Genomic DNA, 16,962 nt, shown 5'->3' on the forward strand with positions numbered 1-16,962 from the left:
TTGGTTAATTTGCATTGCATGTCTGACCTGTTCACCTTTATTCGCAGATACCTGCAGCGACTTGAACTCTGAACTGCAGCGGGTGCTGACGGGGCTGGAGAATGTCGTCTGTGGGAGGAAGAAGAGCAGCTGTAGTTTGTCTGTGGCAGATGTGGACAGACACATTGAACAACTCACCACTGCCAGCGAACACTGTGACTTAGCCCTTAAGGTCTGGCAAGATTCAATAGTCATACTGTATAACCTTTTGTGGAAAGTGAAATAAGTTCATCGGATAGCCCAAAATAACCCTAACCAACACACATTTTGGTGCCTCAAATGTTAGCCCTGTTTCTAGGTATGTTTGACCTACTGATTCCAAAAATGGTGCCAGTTTTCCCCTACCAGTGCTAGTCTTTGAGATACAAAACATATGCCATCTACCAGTCTTTGCCTGCTCACCCATAAGAAATCATGATAACCGTATCTAGGAAAATAGATGCTGATGCAGTCTATCCAGTGTAATTTTCTGAATCAGTTCCCCAAGTAACCCCAGGAACAGGTCTAAAAAATCAAGACACCAAGAAAAGTATTTTTTGTTGGGATATGTAATTTTATGACACGAATTGATGTAGGTAAGATATATGTCTTTAACCAAAGGAATATCAGCCACAAGGGATAAAAATAATATTTTGAAAAGGTATGAAAATGGGTTGTTCCTTAACTCTCTCTTTGCAACGTTCTCTTTATCATGACTGAACTGTTGATATTTGTTGCTAATAGCAATACATAAAAGAAATATGTGATGGACAGGTAGAGAAACTTCATTAAGTGTAGAGAGGAAGATTCTGCACAGATAGGTTGAACAGTGGGCTAAAAAGCTGGAGCCTAAAGAAGTTGGAGAATGCAATGAGTAAAAGAAGCCTATGGTTGTAGCAGATTGGAAAAAAAACCTGATGCGTCAAGTTAATTTGGCTTAGACTTTGGGGTAGGTGGAACTGCAGGCAAACCATCCTAAAGGCATTTCTGTTCTCTGTGTACTTGTCTCTTGATTGCAAATGAGTTTAGAAGTATGGGGCATTTTGATCCAGTCTGTTATGAAATACCATGTTGTTGCTATTGTGAAAATAGTGGTATGTTCTCTGTAGCTATGCATAGTTTTGCTTTAATACTGTGATGTCTAGAAATATTCTATATGAAACAATTCTATCCAAAGATATATTATAAGTAATATTAGAATGAAGAACTAGACTAATTTTAATAAAGGAATTTGTATTTGATTTACATTTTTCATCAGCCCTTGCCAGAATTGTTCTATGTGGGAGATAGCTCAGTATACAGAAACTCATCTGCATTTTAAACAAGAAAGAGGATAGGTACAAAGATCCTTACTCAAACATTGAGCTATATTCTTAGTTTTTGTGTTTGCTGCAAGAGTTTAATGTTAGATTATTCAAGTGTTTCTGTTTTAATTTATGTTTTTCTGCATTTTGTGTGTGCGTGTGTAACAAACACACACATGCCACATTCTCTAAGAACAAAAACTAAGACATCGAGGTGAACATAAATGCATGGAACATCTTGAAGCAGGCACTGGGGAAATGCAGCTTATGGGCCCTTAACATGCAACCTTAAAAGATCAAGGGGAATCTTCCCAAACTTCTATCTTAAAGAAAAATCAAATAGTTTCCCCATCGTCGTCTCACTCGTTCAGTCGTTTTTGACTCTTCGTGACCTCATGGACCAGTCCACGCCAGAGCTCCCTGTCGGCTGTCACCGTCCCCAGTTCCTTCAAGGTCGAGCCAGTCACTTCAAGGATACCGTCCATCCATCTCGCCCTTGGTCATCCTCTTTTTCTTTTTCCTTCCATTTTCCCCAGCATCATGATCTTCTCCAAGCTTTCCTGTCTTCTCATGATGTGGCCAAAATACTTCAACTTTGCCTCTAATATCCTTCCCTCCAGTGAGCAGTCGGGCATTATTTCCTGGAGGATGGACTGGTTGGATCTTCTTGCGGTCCAAGGGACTCTCAGGATTTTCCTCCAGCACCAAAGTTCAAAAGCGTCTATCTTCTTTCGCTCAGCCTTCCTTATGGTCCAGCTCTCGCATCCATAGGTTACTATGGGGAATACCATTGCTTTCACTATGCGGACCTTCGTTGCCAGTGTGATGTCTCTGCTTTTCAGTATTTTATCGAGATTGGCCATTGCTCTCCTCCCAATAAGTAGATGTCTTCTGATTTCCTGGCTGCAGTCTGCATCAGCTTCCCCATCAGCTTCCCCAATTACTGCAAAAACATGGCTACTGGGGTTACTTGCCCTCGTCCCTCCTCCCTAGCCCCCCAGAATTTGCCAATTTTTAGCCAAAATTAAAACTGGAAGTGATACCATGTCATTCCCAGAATGGCAGAAATGCATCCGTGTGACCCACCAGGCAAAGTGCAGGAGTGAAAATTAATTTTGCCTCATCATATTTGCCCAATTTCATTTTAAAGGATAACCTGGATTCAGAATCCTTTGCATTGTATTTTGTTTCTTGTCATATGTTTTTTTTCCTTTCTTTTTGAAAAAGGGCTGTGACTTCATTTCTCTCCAAGTCCCACTTCTGAAGACAAGATCTGCTCCTTAATTCCCCCTTCCTCCTCTGAAACCTGTCTGAAACAGACAGTAATCCTCAATCTATTCCTTATGGTGTTATGCCACACGTTTTTGCTTACTCAGCTCTTAGCAAATGCTAGAAATGGATTGTGACAAGTAGTGAAAGCTCAGGAAGGCCTTTCACATGTGAATACAAATGTCTGAATATGTGCATTTTGCATATAAAAGATGATTCAGATAGATTCTGCTTGCATTCTATAGTTCCCCAATTCCATCTTTTCCTGGCATTTCAAGAATATCAGAAACACCATTAAAATTCTATCAAAATTATTCATGCCCTTTTAACTGTACCATAATACACTGAGGAATTGTTTATAGTGCACAGTAGCTTTGGGTATCACCCTACTGGCAAACGTTAGACATAAATTGAATTCTATACTTTATACAAGAAAATGTTGGCTGCTTTACAGATAGGAAAGCCCTTAAATAAGGATACATTGTCTGATTTACTTTCTTGTTTATTTGGGACACTACTTTTAGACTAGGCTAAGCATTTTCCTACTGGAGGAGCTCCCTTAATTAAAAAGGGAGGAAAGAGTTGCTAGGTTTGTCATTCCTATCTCTCCTCCAAAAACAAAATAAAAAATGTCAAAACAAAAAAGTACCCTGTTGAGGAGGAAGTACCAACAAAAGCAAAATGTTTGCCTTATTAGGTTCCAGTATCATCAATCAGTAAATGAAATTGAATATATGCTAGTTTTACCTCCAAGGCATATTTATACAGGCATGCTTTGTGTGAAATGTTCAGTAAGTACGTTTTTAATGTTTCTTACTTGAAGGGCTATTTTTGGTTAATATTCTTCCATACCTTTCTCTCAGCCTTGATGCTTCAGCAGAGATTGCCAGTACTCTTCTGTTTAGGAAAGTCTGAAACAGTGCATTTGGGTTTCTGATTAGAGGCTTCCAGGAAGCCAGAAACTAAGGCCAAGGTCTAATCTATTTCTGGAACTGGATATCACTTTAAAAGCAAGCCCTTACCAGAAATGGTGTAATAGGCTCAAATTTCTGGTGCTAATATCTGACCTATCAGAGAATTATTCTGAGACTAGATTCACTTCCCAAATGACTTTGAAGTTACATTATAATAGAGATTCTAACCAGTTGCATCATTTTGAGGAAGACCTTACTTTCTGCACATGGTACTAAAATAAGATATTAATTACCCATTGATCACTTCCCTGGGGAAGGGAGAAATAATACTGGTATATGTATTCTGATGTCTCTATTGTCCTACATCATAAAATAGGGGTTCACAATGGAGGGGGGGGCTTCCAAAATCCTCCCCCTGAGAACTGTGTGTGCTTACTTGCTGCAGAATGCTGCTGCCTGATGGCTTGAAGGAAAATGGCAAACCAGTAGGGAGGAGAAATCAAATCATATATCCATCCAGAGCAGCACTCTCCACTGCAATGTTTATTGCTCACGCCCTGCCTACTTTTGTCCCCAGAGTAGGAAAACCATTCTCTGTTTAGCGTGGTTACATGAATGGTTTTGAACATGAATTTGGATATTTTTAACCATTTTAAATTACATTGATTAATTGTAGGTGTTTCTGCAAGCCATTTTGTGTTGACATTTTTATTCTAGACAAGCTATCACAATTCTCTTGGGCTTTTCTGTATGTTTTATTTGTTGTTAAAAACAAAAAGAATTCTAGTGCCATACATTTCTTACTTGTCTCAAGAGGTTTTTGTTTTATTCTCTTTTTGGTTACACTTCAGAAATTATATTCACCTATGCATCCAGAATCCTGAAACCCTCATGAAGTTTACTGAATGTAAAAGAGATATAATAATGCAGTTTCTGTTTCCATCTTTTATAATACATTTTTGGCCAGATATTGTACGTGATGGGTAATCTTAGAAAGGAAACTGGGACTCAGCATATTTTAAAATAGTCTTAGCACTCTACATTGAACAAAAGGTGGGCTAAAAATATTTCAGACAACTTTCCGAAACCATGCAGTGCAGAGTATGGAATTCATAGTCCAACACACCCGGAAACAGAATCTGGATAAATAAACAAATTGATAAAGCAATTCACAAACAAACAATCCTGGAATTACTATGGTGTTTACCACCATTTGAAGGGGAGACACATTCAAATGAATGAGGATTGTCTGTCTCCATCTTCTCCCCACCACAGGCACATACAAAGCACTGGCATCTGTCTCTGTCTCCTCCTCCTTTCAAAGTCCATTCTTGGAATTACAGGGGACACATTGATGTCCATGCCAATGGAAAAAGTGTGGTTTTGATTACAGAAAATGCTGTTGGGTATCTTTCAAGTGATCCATTCTACTGTTTCATTATGGAAACCTAGGTATGCATGGTACCAAGGAGGAGCTGTGTAGGAGAAATTGTCTCTTTGAACAGATATAACGACTGAGCTTTGGGAGCATAATGGAATTGTTTGTGTAGAGATGTTATAGGTTGTACCAATTAAGGTGAAAATAGGTAAGAAGGGAAGAGCCAATTTAGCTTAGTTGTTCCCATGCCTAATCTGCTCATGCATAAAAGGGGAATGGTGAATGAACATGAATCTTCTCCTTCTCAGCAGCTCCAAGTACTAAAAGTGAGCTTGGTTTGTGAAGCAAAATGCTTCAAGTGCTAAAGGACAGAGACAAGCAAATAGGAAATTTTGAAAAATAGCCTAGATTTGCCTAAAAAATTAGCCTAGATTTACCACATAGCGTCAAATCAGTTAAAGTTAAACCATCTTACCTTGATAGCTGGTACCAAATAATATGCCTCCCATGTCACATCTAAATTGTCTCTAAAGCAAAGCTGAGGAATCCATGACTCCCAAGATAATGTTGGAGTACAACCTCCATAATTCCTAATGACTGCCTATGCTGTCTGATACTGATGGTCGCTTGAATGACATCTGGAGTTCCACAGGTTCCCCACTCCACCCTAAAACAATCACAACCCCTATCAGTTGAAACCAAGTGTTGCCTTCATTTGTCCAGGCCCTTCTCAAAAAGATTGCTATTATGTCTTATTGAAAAGACTGGGATATTTTTTTCCAGTTTGAAACTTTGGAACACTCTTGCATACATTTAAAGGTGTGAGAGAGATACCCCTTTCAATCACAGCCTTACCAGCCAACCAATTAAATGTTTATGTTAATAGGAAGCAGCTTCCCTGGATAGGAGTGACTTTGGTTTGCTTAATTAGTTCATGAAAGTAGTCTATTTTGTATATCGATTGATTAAGTGGAGTGCACTCTGCTGCCCATTTTAGAATTTAATTAGTATGTTTGATGTACTATAATGCCTGGTGAGCAAATGTGCTTTATTAATGCCAGTGGCTTATTGTTGCATATGTTGGTGTAACAAGATATAAATGAAAAAGGTAATGCTGGTAATTTTTTATGCTTGTAATTTTTTATTTTAACTGAAGTTTGAAACTCAGTCTAATTTGGGTTCAAATATGCCCTGGGAAAACCATTAAAAATAAAATACTTGGGGGAAGGTATGATCCATGACATCATTGGGAACGGGGAAAAAATGCCTTTAATGAGGATGTCCCTTTTCAAGTGAAAGAATAGAGCTGAAAAGCAGTCATTTGGGTCAACAATAACTCTCAGTGTAAAGTACTTAATACCTACAAGAAATGTGTGAGATTTCAAATAAATGCCACCACCTTTTTCACACATTAAGCAACTGCGGCATTTTAATAATTATGTGGCTATAACAGTATGTATGGTTATCATGACTTGTGAATTAAACATAGTACAATAAGAGCAAATCTTACAGAAAATGCTGCCATGGCATTTATTATTCAAGTTTCAAATGTGGTATACAAATTGCCACATTTCACAATGACAGCTTGAGTACAGTACACGCACAGGAAATATATTATTACATCTATTTGTGTCATTGTGTTGAACCACAAAAATAAAGCCTGCAATCCTCTTGGGTGACATTAACTGCTCTGGCAGAGATGCAGCAGTGATATATGGAAAAGGCATAGAAAGTCATCTCTGTTGAGACAAAGGTGTCCTAGTGGTCCCATCTGCTTAAGAGGCAGCAAGGCAGTGTTTTCTTCTTTCCTTCCACTCGCACTGAACACTGATCCAGAAAGTGCCTTACTTTTGAGTAATATTCTAAGAACACAAATCAAAAAGAGGATTCCAGTTTGCACCTGCCCCTTTTAATGGGAGGTGTTGTTGTTGTTTATTTTTGAAAGTTTTGGGTCTGTCTTTCTTGACGGTCTCAGGCAAGTTTCCTATGTTTCTAGGCCAGGCGTGGGCAAACTAAGGCCCTTGGGCTGGACATGGTCCTCTTGGCATCTATGTCTAGCCCTTCTAATTTTCCCTGTTCTTTGGGCAAAGGCGGGAGAAGAAGGCATGTGATGGCTGGGAGCCCTCCAGAGCGCTCTCAGCCGCCACATGTCTCGCCCTCCTTCTGGCATAAGGAAAGGGCAAGTAGCCCCATCTTATGCCAGGAGGATGGCCTGAGGATGACCCTTCCCACCCCGCTCTCTAGTGAGGCTGCCCTCCCTCCTGGCCTGGCCCTACTGGCTTGGCCTACAGTATGGCCCCAGTGCAAAAATGTTTGTCCATGCCTATTCTAGACTGATCTAATTTGCTTTTGGCTGAGTTAACTACAATATCAATTGGAGTTTTCCCTAAACAATATAAGAATTACATCAGGCAGCATTCACTTCATTTCTTTATATGTTCATGCACACTCTTTGTTTTCAATTTTTTTGTATTTTCACAACAAATTAAACATAAAGTGAACCAATACAGGCACTAAAATAAGAAATCAGCAAAAGAATCCAAAACAAAAAATAACCCCATAATAAACAATTGACTTTTCTCCTCCTCAGACTATTTACATTCTAATTAATTGCATTTCATCTTCTGCTAAATATAACCCAATATATTTAAAATTATACATAACCACGAGTAATATTAATATCAACAAGTTATCCGTCTTAATTTACATTCGCATTCTTGTAAATTCATTTACTTCATTTCAAAAAAACATATCAGCATTAGCTACCATTCATTTGGAAGAATATGTGGAGAGTATCTGATCTCAAGTGTTCACGTCATTTTTAGTTTTATTATAATAAGCAATGACTTTAAAATTCAGTTTATGGTCTGACCTTACTGAATGCTGAAGGAAGAATCATCATCGTGCATCTTTTCTTTGGCACATAACTTACATGAGATCTCCTTCAACACGCAGAATGATGTTGTTCATACTTCTAGATTATGGACAAGGAAGCTTGATTTGTTTATCAGTGAGCCAACGAGAGTTAGGTTTTTCTTAGCTGATTGCTAAGAGCTTATTAGTTCATGTTTTCTGGTCAGAAACCTGTAAATATGTTTTTCAGCCACTGTACAGCCTCAGTTTTGACTAGCTGGTTTAAAGGCTATCTGAGGGCAACCCTCAAACAACCATTTGCTCAATGCATACTATAAACAGAGGAAAGTTGCTAGCTCAAGTTCTTTGACTGGCATTTGCGATTTGATCTGGCCACCTAACAAGATGAAAATGTGGGTTTCATAAAAGTATTAGCCAAACAAAAACTTAGAAGTAACCAATGAAAAAGAAATTAGTTTTGCTGACTTACAAGAACATTTTATGTGAGGGAAAGTTTTATTTGTAAATTAATGTTTGCAAAGGGGCTTTAGAATCATAAAATCATAGAGATGGAAGAGACCTCATGGGCTATCCAGTCCAACCCCCTGCAAGAAGCAGGAAAACCTCATTCAAAGCACCCCTGACAGATAGCCATCCAGCCTCTGCTTAAAAGACTCCAAAGAAGGAGCCTCCACCACACTCCAGGGCAGAGAGTTCCACTGCTGAACAGCTCTCACAGTTAGGAAGTTCTTCCTAATGTTCAGGTGGAATCTCCTTTCCTATAATTTGAAGCCATTGTTCCGCAGCTGAGACAGTTAGAGGGCCTTCTCTGTGGTGGCTCCCCGACTCTGGAATTCCCTTCCCAGGGAGATTAGGTTAGCTCCCACCCTCTCCATCTTCCATAAAGAACTAAAAACATGGATGTTCCAATGTGCATTTGATCAGACAATCCCCTAACAACCTGGCTCCTATTAAGATTTGAAATCTGTTCTGGCACTTTACTGTTGTTCTCCACCCTAAGTTTATTTTCCCCATCTTATTTTGCCCACCCTACTTATCTGACCTATGCACTTTATTCATCAGCCCTAATTTAAATTGAGCTGCGCCAATCCTCCCATCCATGCCTAGGAATGGGCCTTATTACAGGCTCACTGATGATTGGTTTGAGATTGTTTTATGCTTCTATAATGATATGTTGTTTTAAACTGTTGTTTGTTTTATCCTGTTTTAAGATATGATGTATGTGTTTTAATTTGATTATTTTTATGATGTTGATTGGGCTTGTCCCCATGTAAGCTGCTCCGAGTCCCCTTGGGGAAATGGAGGCAGGATACAAAATAAAGTTGTTGTTGTTGTTATTCAACCTGGCCTACCAGGTAAAATGTGAAAGGAGAGCCATGTACACTATATTAAACTTACTGTACGAAAGGAGGCATGAAGATGATATGTTAATATAACTGAGATTTTAGAATACTAATTAAAAAGCTTCATGATATTTTTCAGCTCTGCTGATGTCCATTTGATATCAGTTGTCAAATGGTGCTATGTCTGTAGGAAATTAGTAGCAGGTTTTCAGACAAAAAATGCTTCTGTGACATTGAAAAGGATGAATTAGAATGGGTCAATGTGTGCGCTATTGTTAAGATTGTGAGTATTTCTTTCTCTGTTGCAGACAGTCGAAGAGATTGAAGGTGTCCTTGGACAGGACCTGTACCCAAATCTTGCAGAAGAGAGATCTCGATGGGAGAAGGAACTGGCAGGCTTGAGGGAAGAGAACGAGAGCTTGACAGCAATGCTATGTAGCAAGGAGGAGGAACTAAATAGGACCAAAGCTACCATGAATGCCATCCGAGAAGAACGAGACAGGTTACGCAGAAGGGTGAGTGCACAAAGTTTTGGAGAAATACAACTGCCAGAAAATTTGCCCCATTTTGTAGGCCAGCCTCAACTCACTCTTGGCTTTTTATCTGATTTGCAACCTTTCTACTCTATGGATTTTTTGTGGTGGCTTCTTTCATCGGCCTCTCCAGACCTCATATTAATGGGCCTATTCTGAGCTTTCATGGGACCATTTTGTCTATATATACAGCTCTTTGTAACTGGGAAAGCTTGATACCTACCTTGTCATTTATTGCGCACCCAAGATACCACATAGTTATCCTTTATGAATATTTCAAATATGGAATAGCTAAGATATATTAGGTAAACATAGTAGCTCATGCATAAACATGTCAGGAGATAAAGCAGATACTTCCCTAGTGTATAGTCCAGTTTGTATCCCCTTCCTTCCCTACAACTTGCAACAAAGGAAGCCTTTGATAGGTTTTTTTTCAGTTTTAATTTATGGTTTAGTTAGAAGAAGAATTAGCTTCTTTTTATTTTTAAATGGGAATAATTTTCTTGAACGGATGATTTAATGGTTTGCATGTGTTGTTTCACGTTTCTCATTCTGTTTCTCTTCACTGGTTATATGATTATATGGAATTTACAGAAGTAACTGAAATTAGGAGAAGACTGATTGCAAAGAAACTAGTATCTCTGGTACACATTGAATAGATGAGGGACAGTATTACAGTACATAAGAAATGCTGTTTTGGGCTTCATAGGTGTGTGTTACTTTCCACAGAAGCATTGTTTTGCATGTAAATGGGAACTGAGTGCAGAGAGCTGAATTGTCAGTGTATTTTAATTACTTCCACTGTTGTCTGAACAGCCTTTCCTTCTTTTATGTTTGTTTCTTTATGACATTAGAGTTTGTTGTTTGTTATTTCCATTTTTCTATTATTCAGCTATACAGAGTATCTTGTTCAGCAAAGCTTCTGTCCAATATAGTATAATATGAGTATTCAGCTACTGAAACAGATTGCATGTGTAATCTGCTATGTTGTATAATTAGATCATCGGAGCTGAAACCTTTTTAAAAATGCACAGTAGTTGTATGAATGTGTGTGGATATCCATCTGTCATCACCACACCCGAGGGAAGATTCCACTTGGAAGGGTCCCAGATGCTACATGACCGCCATCTCCAGTGCCCAAAAACCTAGAGCCTGTTGTTGCTTCCTTCCTTCCTTTCTCAGGAAGAGTTAAATACACCAACAGAATCCAAACTCACCCTAATTCTCCTGCAGTACCTTAACTCTGTCCTTAAGCCTTGTAAAACCACAAAGTTCTTGTTTCTTCCATCTATCACTGTTGCCTCAGTGCTTTGTAAAATGTAATAAGTTTGGAAATAAAGAGCAAACATTTTAAATATAACCACAAACATTTATTTTGGTATAGGAAAATGTTGGATTCACACCTAAAATGATGAATGATATCTTTCATGTTTGAACTTAAAATGGTTTTTAAATTGGGCTTTATGTCTGACAGTTGAATACATAAATGGGGCAGCACCCATCTCACTCCAAAATTTGTTTTTGATGTAAGCATTACCTGAAAAGCCTGATTCACTTCAATAAGTAGAGACAAAATGAAGCATTGTTCAGATACTCTGTTTGGCTATTGACGGCTATATATCTATCAGGCCTACCCAAAAGTCATTCAGTGTCAGAGAGTCATATTTTTTTAAAAATGGATCTACATCGGATTTTCAATATGATCTTCTGGCAAAGACATTTTTAAAAGTTTTTTTAAAAAAGATTTTTCACAGAACACTTACAATGCTTTTGCAGAATCCTAGGGTTCTGTAGAACACAGTTTGGGAACCTCTGTTCTAAGGTCAGTAGACTGTTTCTACTGCATCTATAGTGGGCTTTCCATGTGTTTTCCTTTCTTCTTATTCAAACTCCTTCAAGGAACCTATAGTCGCACTTATCCCTGATTGCTCTGTTCTCCGTTAAGTTTGCTGCCAAAATGTACTTACAAGTAGAAAAGCTGTAATCATGGTCTTTTTTTTTTATTTATTTAATTACCAAAACACCTGCCTGTCATAGCACGAGAACAGGAGGAGGTAGCACAGGAGATACAGTATCCTCATGAGCAACCAATGCTTTGTCATCTGGAAATAAAATTGCAATTTCTTATCAGTATACATAAGCATCAGATTATGTATTATCTTTTTTATTAAGGGAGTCAGGTAGAGAAAGCAACTTCATAATTATTCCTGTAATGCTGATCGTCTTGTATTCCTAAATGCTTATATACTTTGGGGTTCTACAATCATGATGCATAATTGCAGCAAACCTAATCAAGAAGGTGTCTGATGTTGAAACAATTGTGTTTAACTACATTAGAATACCAAATTACACAAATATCATCAGAGAAAGTGTTATTGCTTGATAATAGGAAAGAACAAGAATTGCCTTCTAAAGGTTGCATTTGGCCTCCTTTCGTATCAGCTTTGCAATTATTTATGGAAGTTTATTAAAGTTTTGTAGATGGAATTCTAATAAAATTAAAAACAAAAAAACCCAGGAGTAGTAGTTCCCAATATTTCCTTTCTTTTCTAATACAGTCCTAAAAAGGACATTCTTCCCTGATATCCAGACTTTATTACTGTCTATCGAAGTCATATATTTTGTATTTTATGATATCACCACAGTTTATTTATTTACTTATTTACTGTATTTATAATCTGCCTTTCTTCAAAAAAGTTTGAGGTAACTCACATTAAGAGTGAATAAAAATATTGTTAAAAAGAGAGTAAGTTCATGAATTAAACACACAATTAAAATACAAACACAGGTCAAGGCAATAAATAAATTAACTAGCTAAAATGTGTACTCAGCTGAGCTGTTCTGCATAATCATTCAGCTCTTTTATACTAAGAAAACCTAACCAGATCAGGCCAAAGCTTTTGGATCACAACTCCCAGAATATCCCAGTAATTGGTTTGAATATCCCCTCTAAGATAGATAGGCAATGTCTGGATCAACGTGGGATCTTTTGGTAGAAATGAAACCTGTATGCTAACTAAAGAAGGAATACCTCATTGGCCCTACACATTAGATTGACATGTCAGTCCAAGTATAAGTCTCACATTCTCAAATACAAAATAGAACATTGTTCTCTTCCCCTTTTCTTTCCTTCACTGTTATTGGAAAATAGTGGAAAATTTTCTAAACAATATGCTAATTTGCTTAACAGCAAGTTTATTTCTCCCCGGAGGAGTCTGTTTATTACAGATGTCCATGTCAGCCGCACTATGTAACAGTGAGCACCAGGGAGCTTATTTGCATTTGTAAAACAGTCAATAGCTGCCACACAAATGAATGTTTCTCTTGACCTACTAAATATTTTATATATGCAACCCTGAACCAAAAGTCACTTCATATTATTTCCCCAGAGAGGCTGAGGAAGGAGCCCCTGCTAAAATTTAGTTTTGCCTGTACATGCATGAAATTGGGTAGATAAAAGAAGTTGAGGCTGAACAGATCAATAGGGCTGTTACTTTAGCCCAATGCCTGTAATCAAGCAAAGTGCTCTCAGCGGGGCTTCGGAGCCTTGTTAGGGGTTTAATTAAATTAGATATTTAATGCATCCAGTTAACAGATTGGGCTGCTTTGCAGTGCAATAACTAAGAAATGACATGTGTATGGATTTTTATCTCTTATTGGTCATTAGTAAATGGGGTGATTACTTATTTTTGTAAGATGCTCATAATGTAGTTCTGCCTTTTTGCAAAGGAGCCATGAGGGAGGGCAGTCTGAATACTTGGGAGTTTGTTTACTGTTCTGTAAAAAGCTGCTTCTCCTTAAATATACAAACATACATCTTTGTCTTATTTCTTTAAAACAAACACAGGAAGTAACATGAAATACATGACTATGAACAATGTGTGTATCTTGCTTCTTTACATTCATGTCAGTTATTTAAAACATCATACATTTTCTCTGTGCCAACATCAAAGACTCTTTGTCTGTAAATTTACTGTAGAGTCCAGAGAAATTGCATGACAGTACAGTAAAATCAATGTCAGAACAAAATATTCAATTCTTGTTTCCTGATTTTAAATAAACTGGTTTCTTGATATGAAGGAAAACTGATTGAGAAGAATGATACAACAGAGAAGATTTAGGACAGTTTTTACCTGATATTCACATATTCCAAGGTGTTTCAGGGAATCATACTCTATCTGAAAGCTATTTAGTCATCTGAATACAAGGCTAACACCTGCTAACATATATCTTAAATAGTTTGGCTTTCATAGAGAGAGAAATAAAGTATATAAAACCTTCATATGTGTATTGAAGTTGGTCAGCCACATACAAAGAAGTTGGATACTCATATGTTTGGAGTGTTTTAACACCTACAAATCTGACATAAGCAGATGGGATATATTTTCAATTAATGTTACTTTTAAAAGAATGTTGACTTTTCTTACTTGTTCAGGTCAGTATAAGTATATTCCTGTTGTTACTTGTCTTCAAGTTTGACTTATGCCAATCCTATCACAGGGTTTTCTTTGCATAATATGTTCGGGGAAGGTTTTCTATTGCTTTCCTCTGAGGTTGTGAGAGTGCGATTTGCCCAAGGTGAGGAATTCATGTTGTTGAGCAAAGGTTTGATCTCCTTAAATCATAATCTTGCATTTACACTGTTGCATCACACTGGCTTCCATGTAAATAAGTAGGAAGGATAATTTGGTTACTCCCATTAAATTATTATCTCAGATTTAATGATTCAGCCTCTGATGTGAGATGACAGGGCAAGCACTTTTACATCAGATGTACCTCAAAGGTTGTGCACAAAACACTGGACGTAAACTGGTCCTTTTAAGGTTTGTGTCATGATGTATTGGAGATTTTATAGTTTGATTTGACAAATGTCCAGACTGAAAAGAGCAATCTGAGGAAAGATTAAAAGCATGTGACAATCCAGATTCCCATTAAATTCCAAAGTTAATTTGACCAAAATGTATCATAGACATGACTGAAAAAATAGTTTGTAACATTTTCTGCCCTTATAAACTTCACTCCTGTTTTTTCTGGAACTACATTGCCATCTCTATGAGCATAATTGATGTGTTATATACTTAAAAAGGGAAAGGCTGAAGTGACTGTGGCCTGGTGTATGGGAACTGGACTGTATTCTTCCAGGTAAGTCATCCATGAGACATGTGTCCCACATGAATAAATCAATCCAGGAAATATATTGACTTTCTATTAGAAAATTTTATTTGTGTTTCTTAAGGTAACAATAACATATTCATCTACTCAATGGGAGAATTTATATAACATGGGGAAATGATAAGAGTGTCCTAAGTTACTTAAATAACAATGTGACTATTTGTCAAGGAGCTTTAAAATTAGTGTTCAGATCAGACTGACATTTTGTTTAAAAAGTGGAATGAGAACTAGGAATAGCTTAATTCTCTTTCATTATAAGAAACTGAAAACTGCTTCATTTTTTAAGTAATTTGTGTGTGGTAAAAGTTGCAATTATTACTAGCTTGTTACTGTAACTTTTGATTCAAACATTTAGAAAATATATCCAGTTATTCACAGAAAACTAATTTTAATAGTTTTTCTAATCGTTTACATAGCGTATTTTCATGTCAACTATTTGTGCAATACCTCAAATAACAGTAATGTGAAAGTACTAATTTGCATTACCGTATATACCATTGAATATTCATTTTGAGTATTCCTTGCCTAAGGAAATCCTATAAAATTAATGGGGTTGTCATATGTTGATGGCCACCTGGAGGGCACATCCATACAAAAGTGCTTATCTTATGGGTTGTCTTGATGGAATGGGGTTAAAGACACTGTTTTAAAGTGGAGCTGTTCATTCTTAGAATACTGGTTCCAGAAGGTGGGGATTGTGGGGTATCTGTTTTGTCCATGACCTTTGGCTTACGCTGTAAGTCTTACGGGATCGTGAAAGGCTGTGTTCCCCTCCCACCAATCTCTTTTAAAAATCAGTAGGAAAGCACTGAATGTGGTTATCCGGAAATGTGTCTTATCAGACTCTCGTGGTTGGAATATTACCATTGAAAGGTATAAGCTATTTAAAAGGAATAGAAGTGGCAGAAAAAGAGGGAGAGTAGCATTATATGTAAAAGAGAAATTTAGTTGGACAGAAATCCATGAAAGTGATCAGATTTAGCCATCTGAACACATTTGAGTAAAAATAAGGCAGAACATTCAGGCAGGAGTTTAATACGAGACATCAAACCAAGAAGTGGTAAAAATGCTTTTCAGAAACAAACCCCAAAAAACTCAAAGTTGCAAGAATTAGTAGTTATGGGAGATGTCAATCACCCAGATTTTATTTATTGTGCTGCCTTTTTCAGAGTGGGACCCAAGGGGCTATGTGTTTTCAAATATCTGTTGGAAGACTGCTATATTTTACGACTGTTTTATTGATGCTGATGTTTTATTGTTGAGTAATTTGTTTTATTGTTTTGCTATTGTTATTATATTTTTGTGTTTGGGCATGGCCCCATGTAAGCCGCCCCGAGTCCCTTTGGGGAGATGGGGCGAGGTATAAGAATAAAGATGATGATGATGATGATGATGATGATGATGATGATTATTATTATTATTATTATTATTATTATTATTATTGGCTCTCCACTTATTGCTGATGTGCCTTGCAGATGATTTCTTGTTTCAAAGGGTAAAAAAAGGAACAAGAGGATTGGTAATCCCAGACTTAATCATTACCAATAGGAGGAATTAGTCACTGGATATCGGTAATCCCAGTATTGATTATTATAGATATGTCATGGATAAATATGATGTATAGTTTGAATGCAGTTGTATGGAAGATGTATGAATGGGGCCTAATTGGGTTGAAGACACAATTCTAAAAATATTGGGGCCTGGAAAACAACTACACTCAGGAACTATAATTAAAAGTTGCCTATGAGGACTGTGACAATGATTAACTGTTGACATTGCTGACCTGATGAACTTTTGCGGGGGGAAACATCATGTTTACATTATCAGAGACAATGACTCTTTAAGTTAGGGAACTGTTTACAAGGTTCCTCATGTTAAGGAGGAAGTCAACACAAGGCTACTTACATTTACCAACACTAATTAAGGAGAATCAACATCTGTCCAGGAACTGATGGAATCAACATGTTTCAGGCTGGAAAAAATCTATCATTCATTTACAATTTTGGAACAACATTAGGAAGAAATATTGCTATATAAGAGACCTTCTAATAATTCTCAAGTGTGGCAGCTCTTCTCCATTGGAAGGAGAGAGATGGTGTACCTTGGGAGTGTCAGATCTGCTATGGAAAGCAGGAGTCTGGCCACTTGCCTCCTTTT

At 37.4% G+C, this 16,962-nt stretch overlaps 1 protein-coding gene across 4 annotated transcripts in view; it reads left to right on the top strand.

The window, feature by feature from the left end:
* Window positions 1-16,962, top strand: part of mcc (MCC regulator of WNT signaling pathway) — a 252,256-nt gene that overhangs the window by 181,851 nt on the left and 53,443 nt on the right. For all 4 annotated transcript variants that reach the window (XM_062972174.1, XM_062972175.1, XM_062972176.1 and 1 more), the window contains 2 exons: window positions 48-211; window positions 9,409-9,615. In XM_062972174.1, coding sequence (XP_062828244.1) covers window positions 48-211; window positions 9,409-9,615 — 371 coding nt within the window. The remainder of the gene's footprint in view (window positions 1-47; window positions 212-9,408; window positions 9,616-16,962) is intronic.

Source organism: Anolis carolinensis, chromosome 2, assembly GCF_035594765.1.
Source record: "Anolis carolinensis isolate JA03-04 chromosome 2, rAnoCar3.1.pri, whole genome shotgun sequence".
NCBI lineage: Eukaryota > Metazoa > Chordata > Lepidosauria > Squamata > Dactyloidae > Anolis > Anolis carolinensis.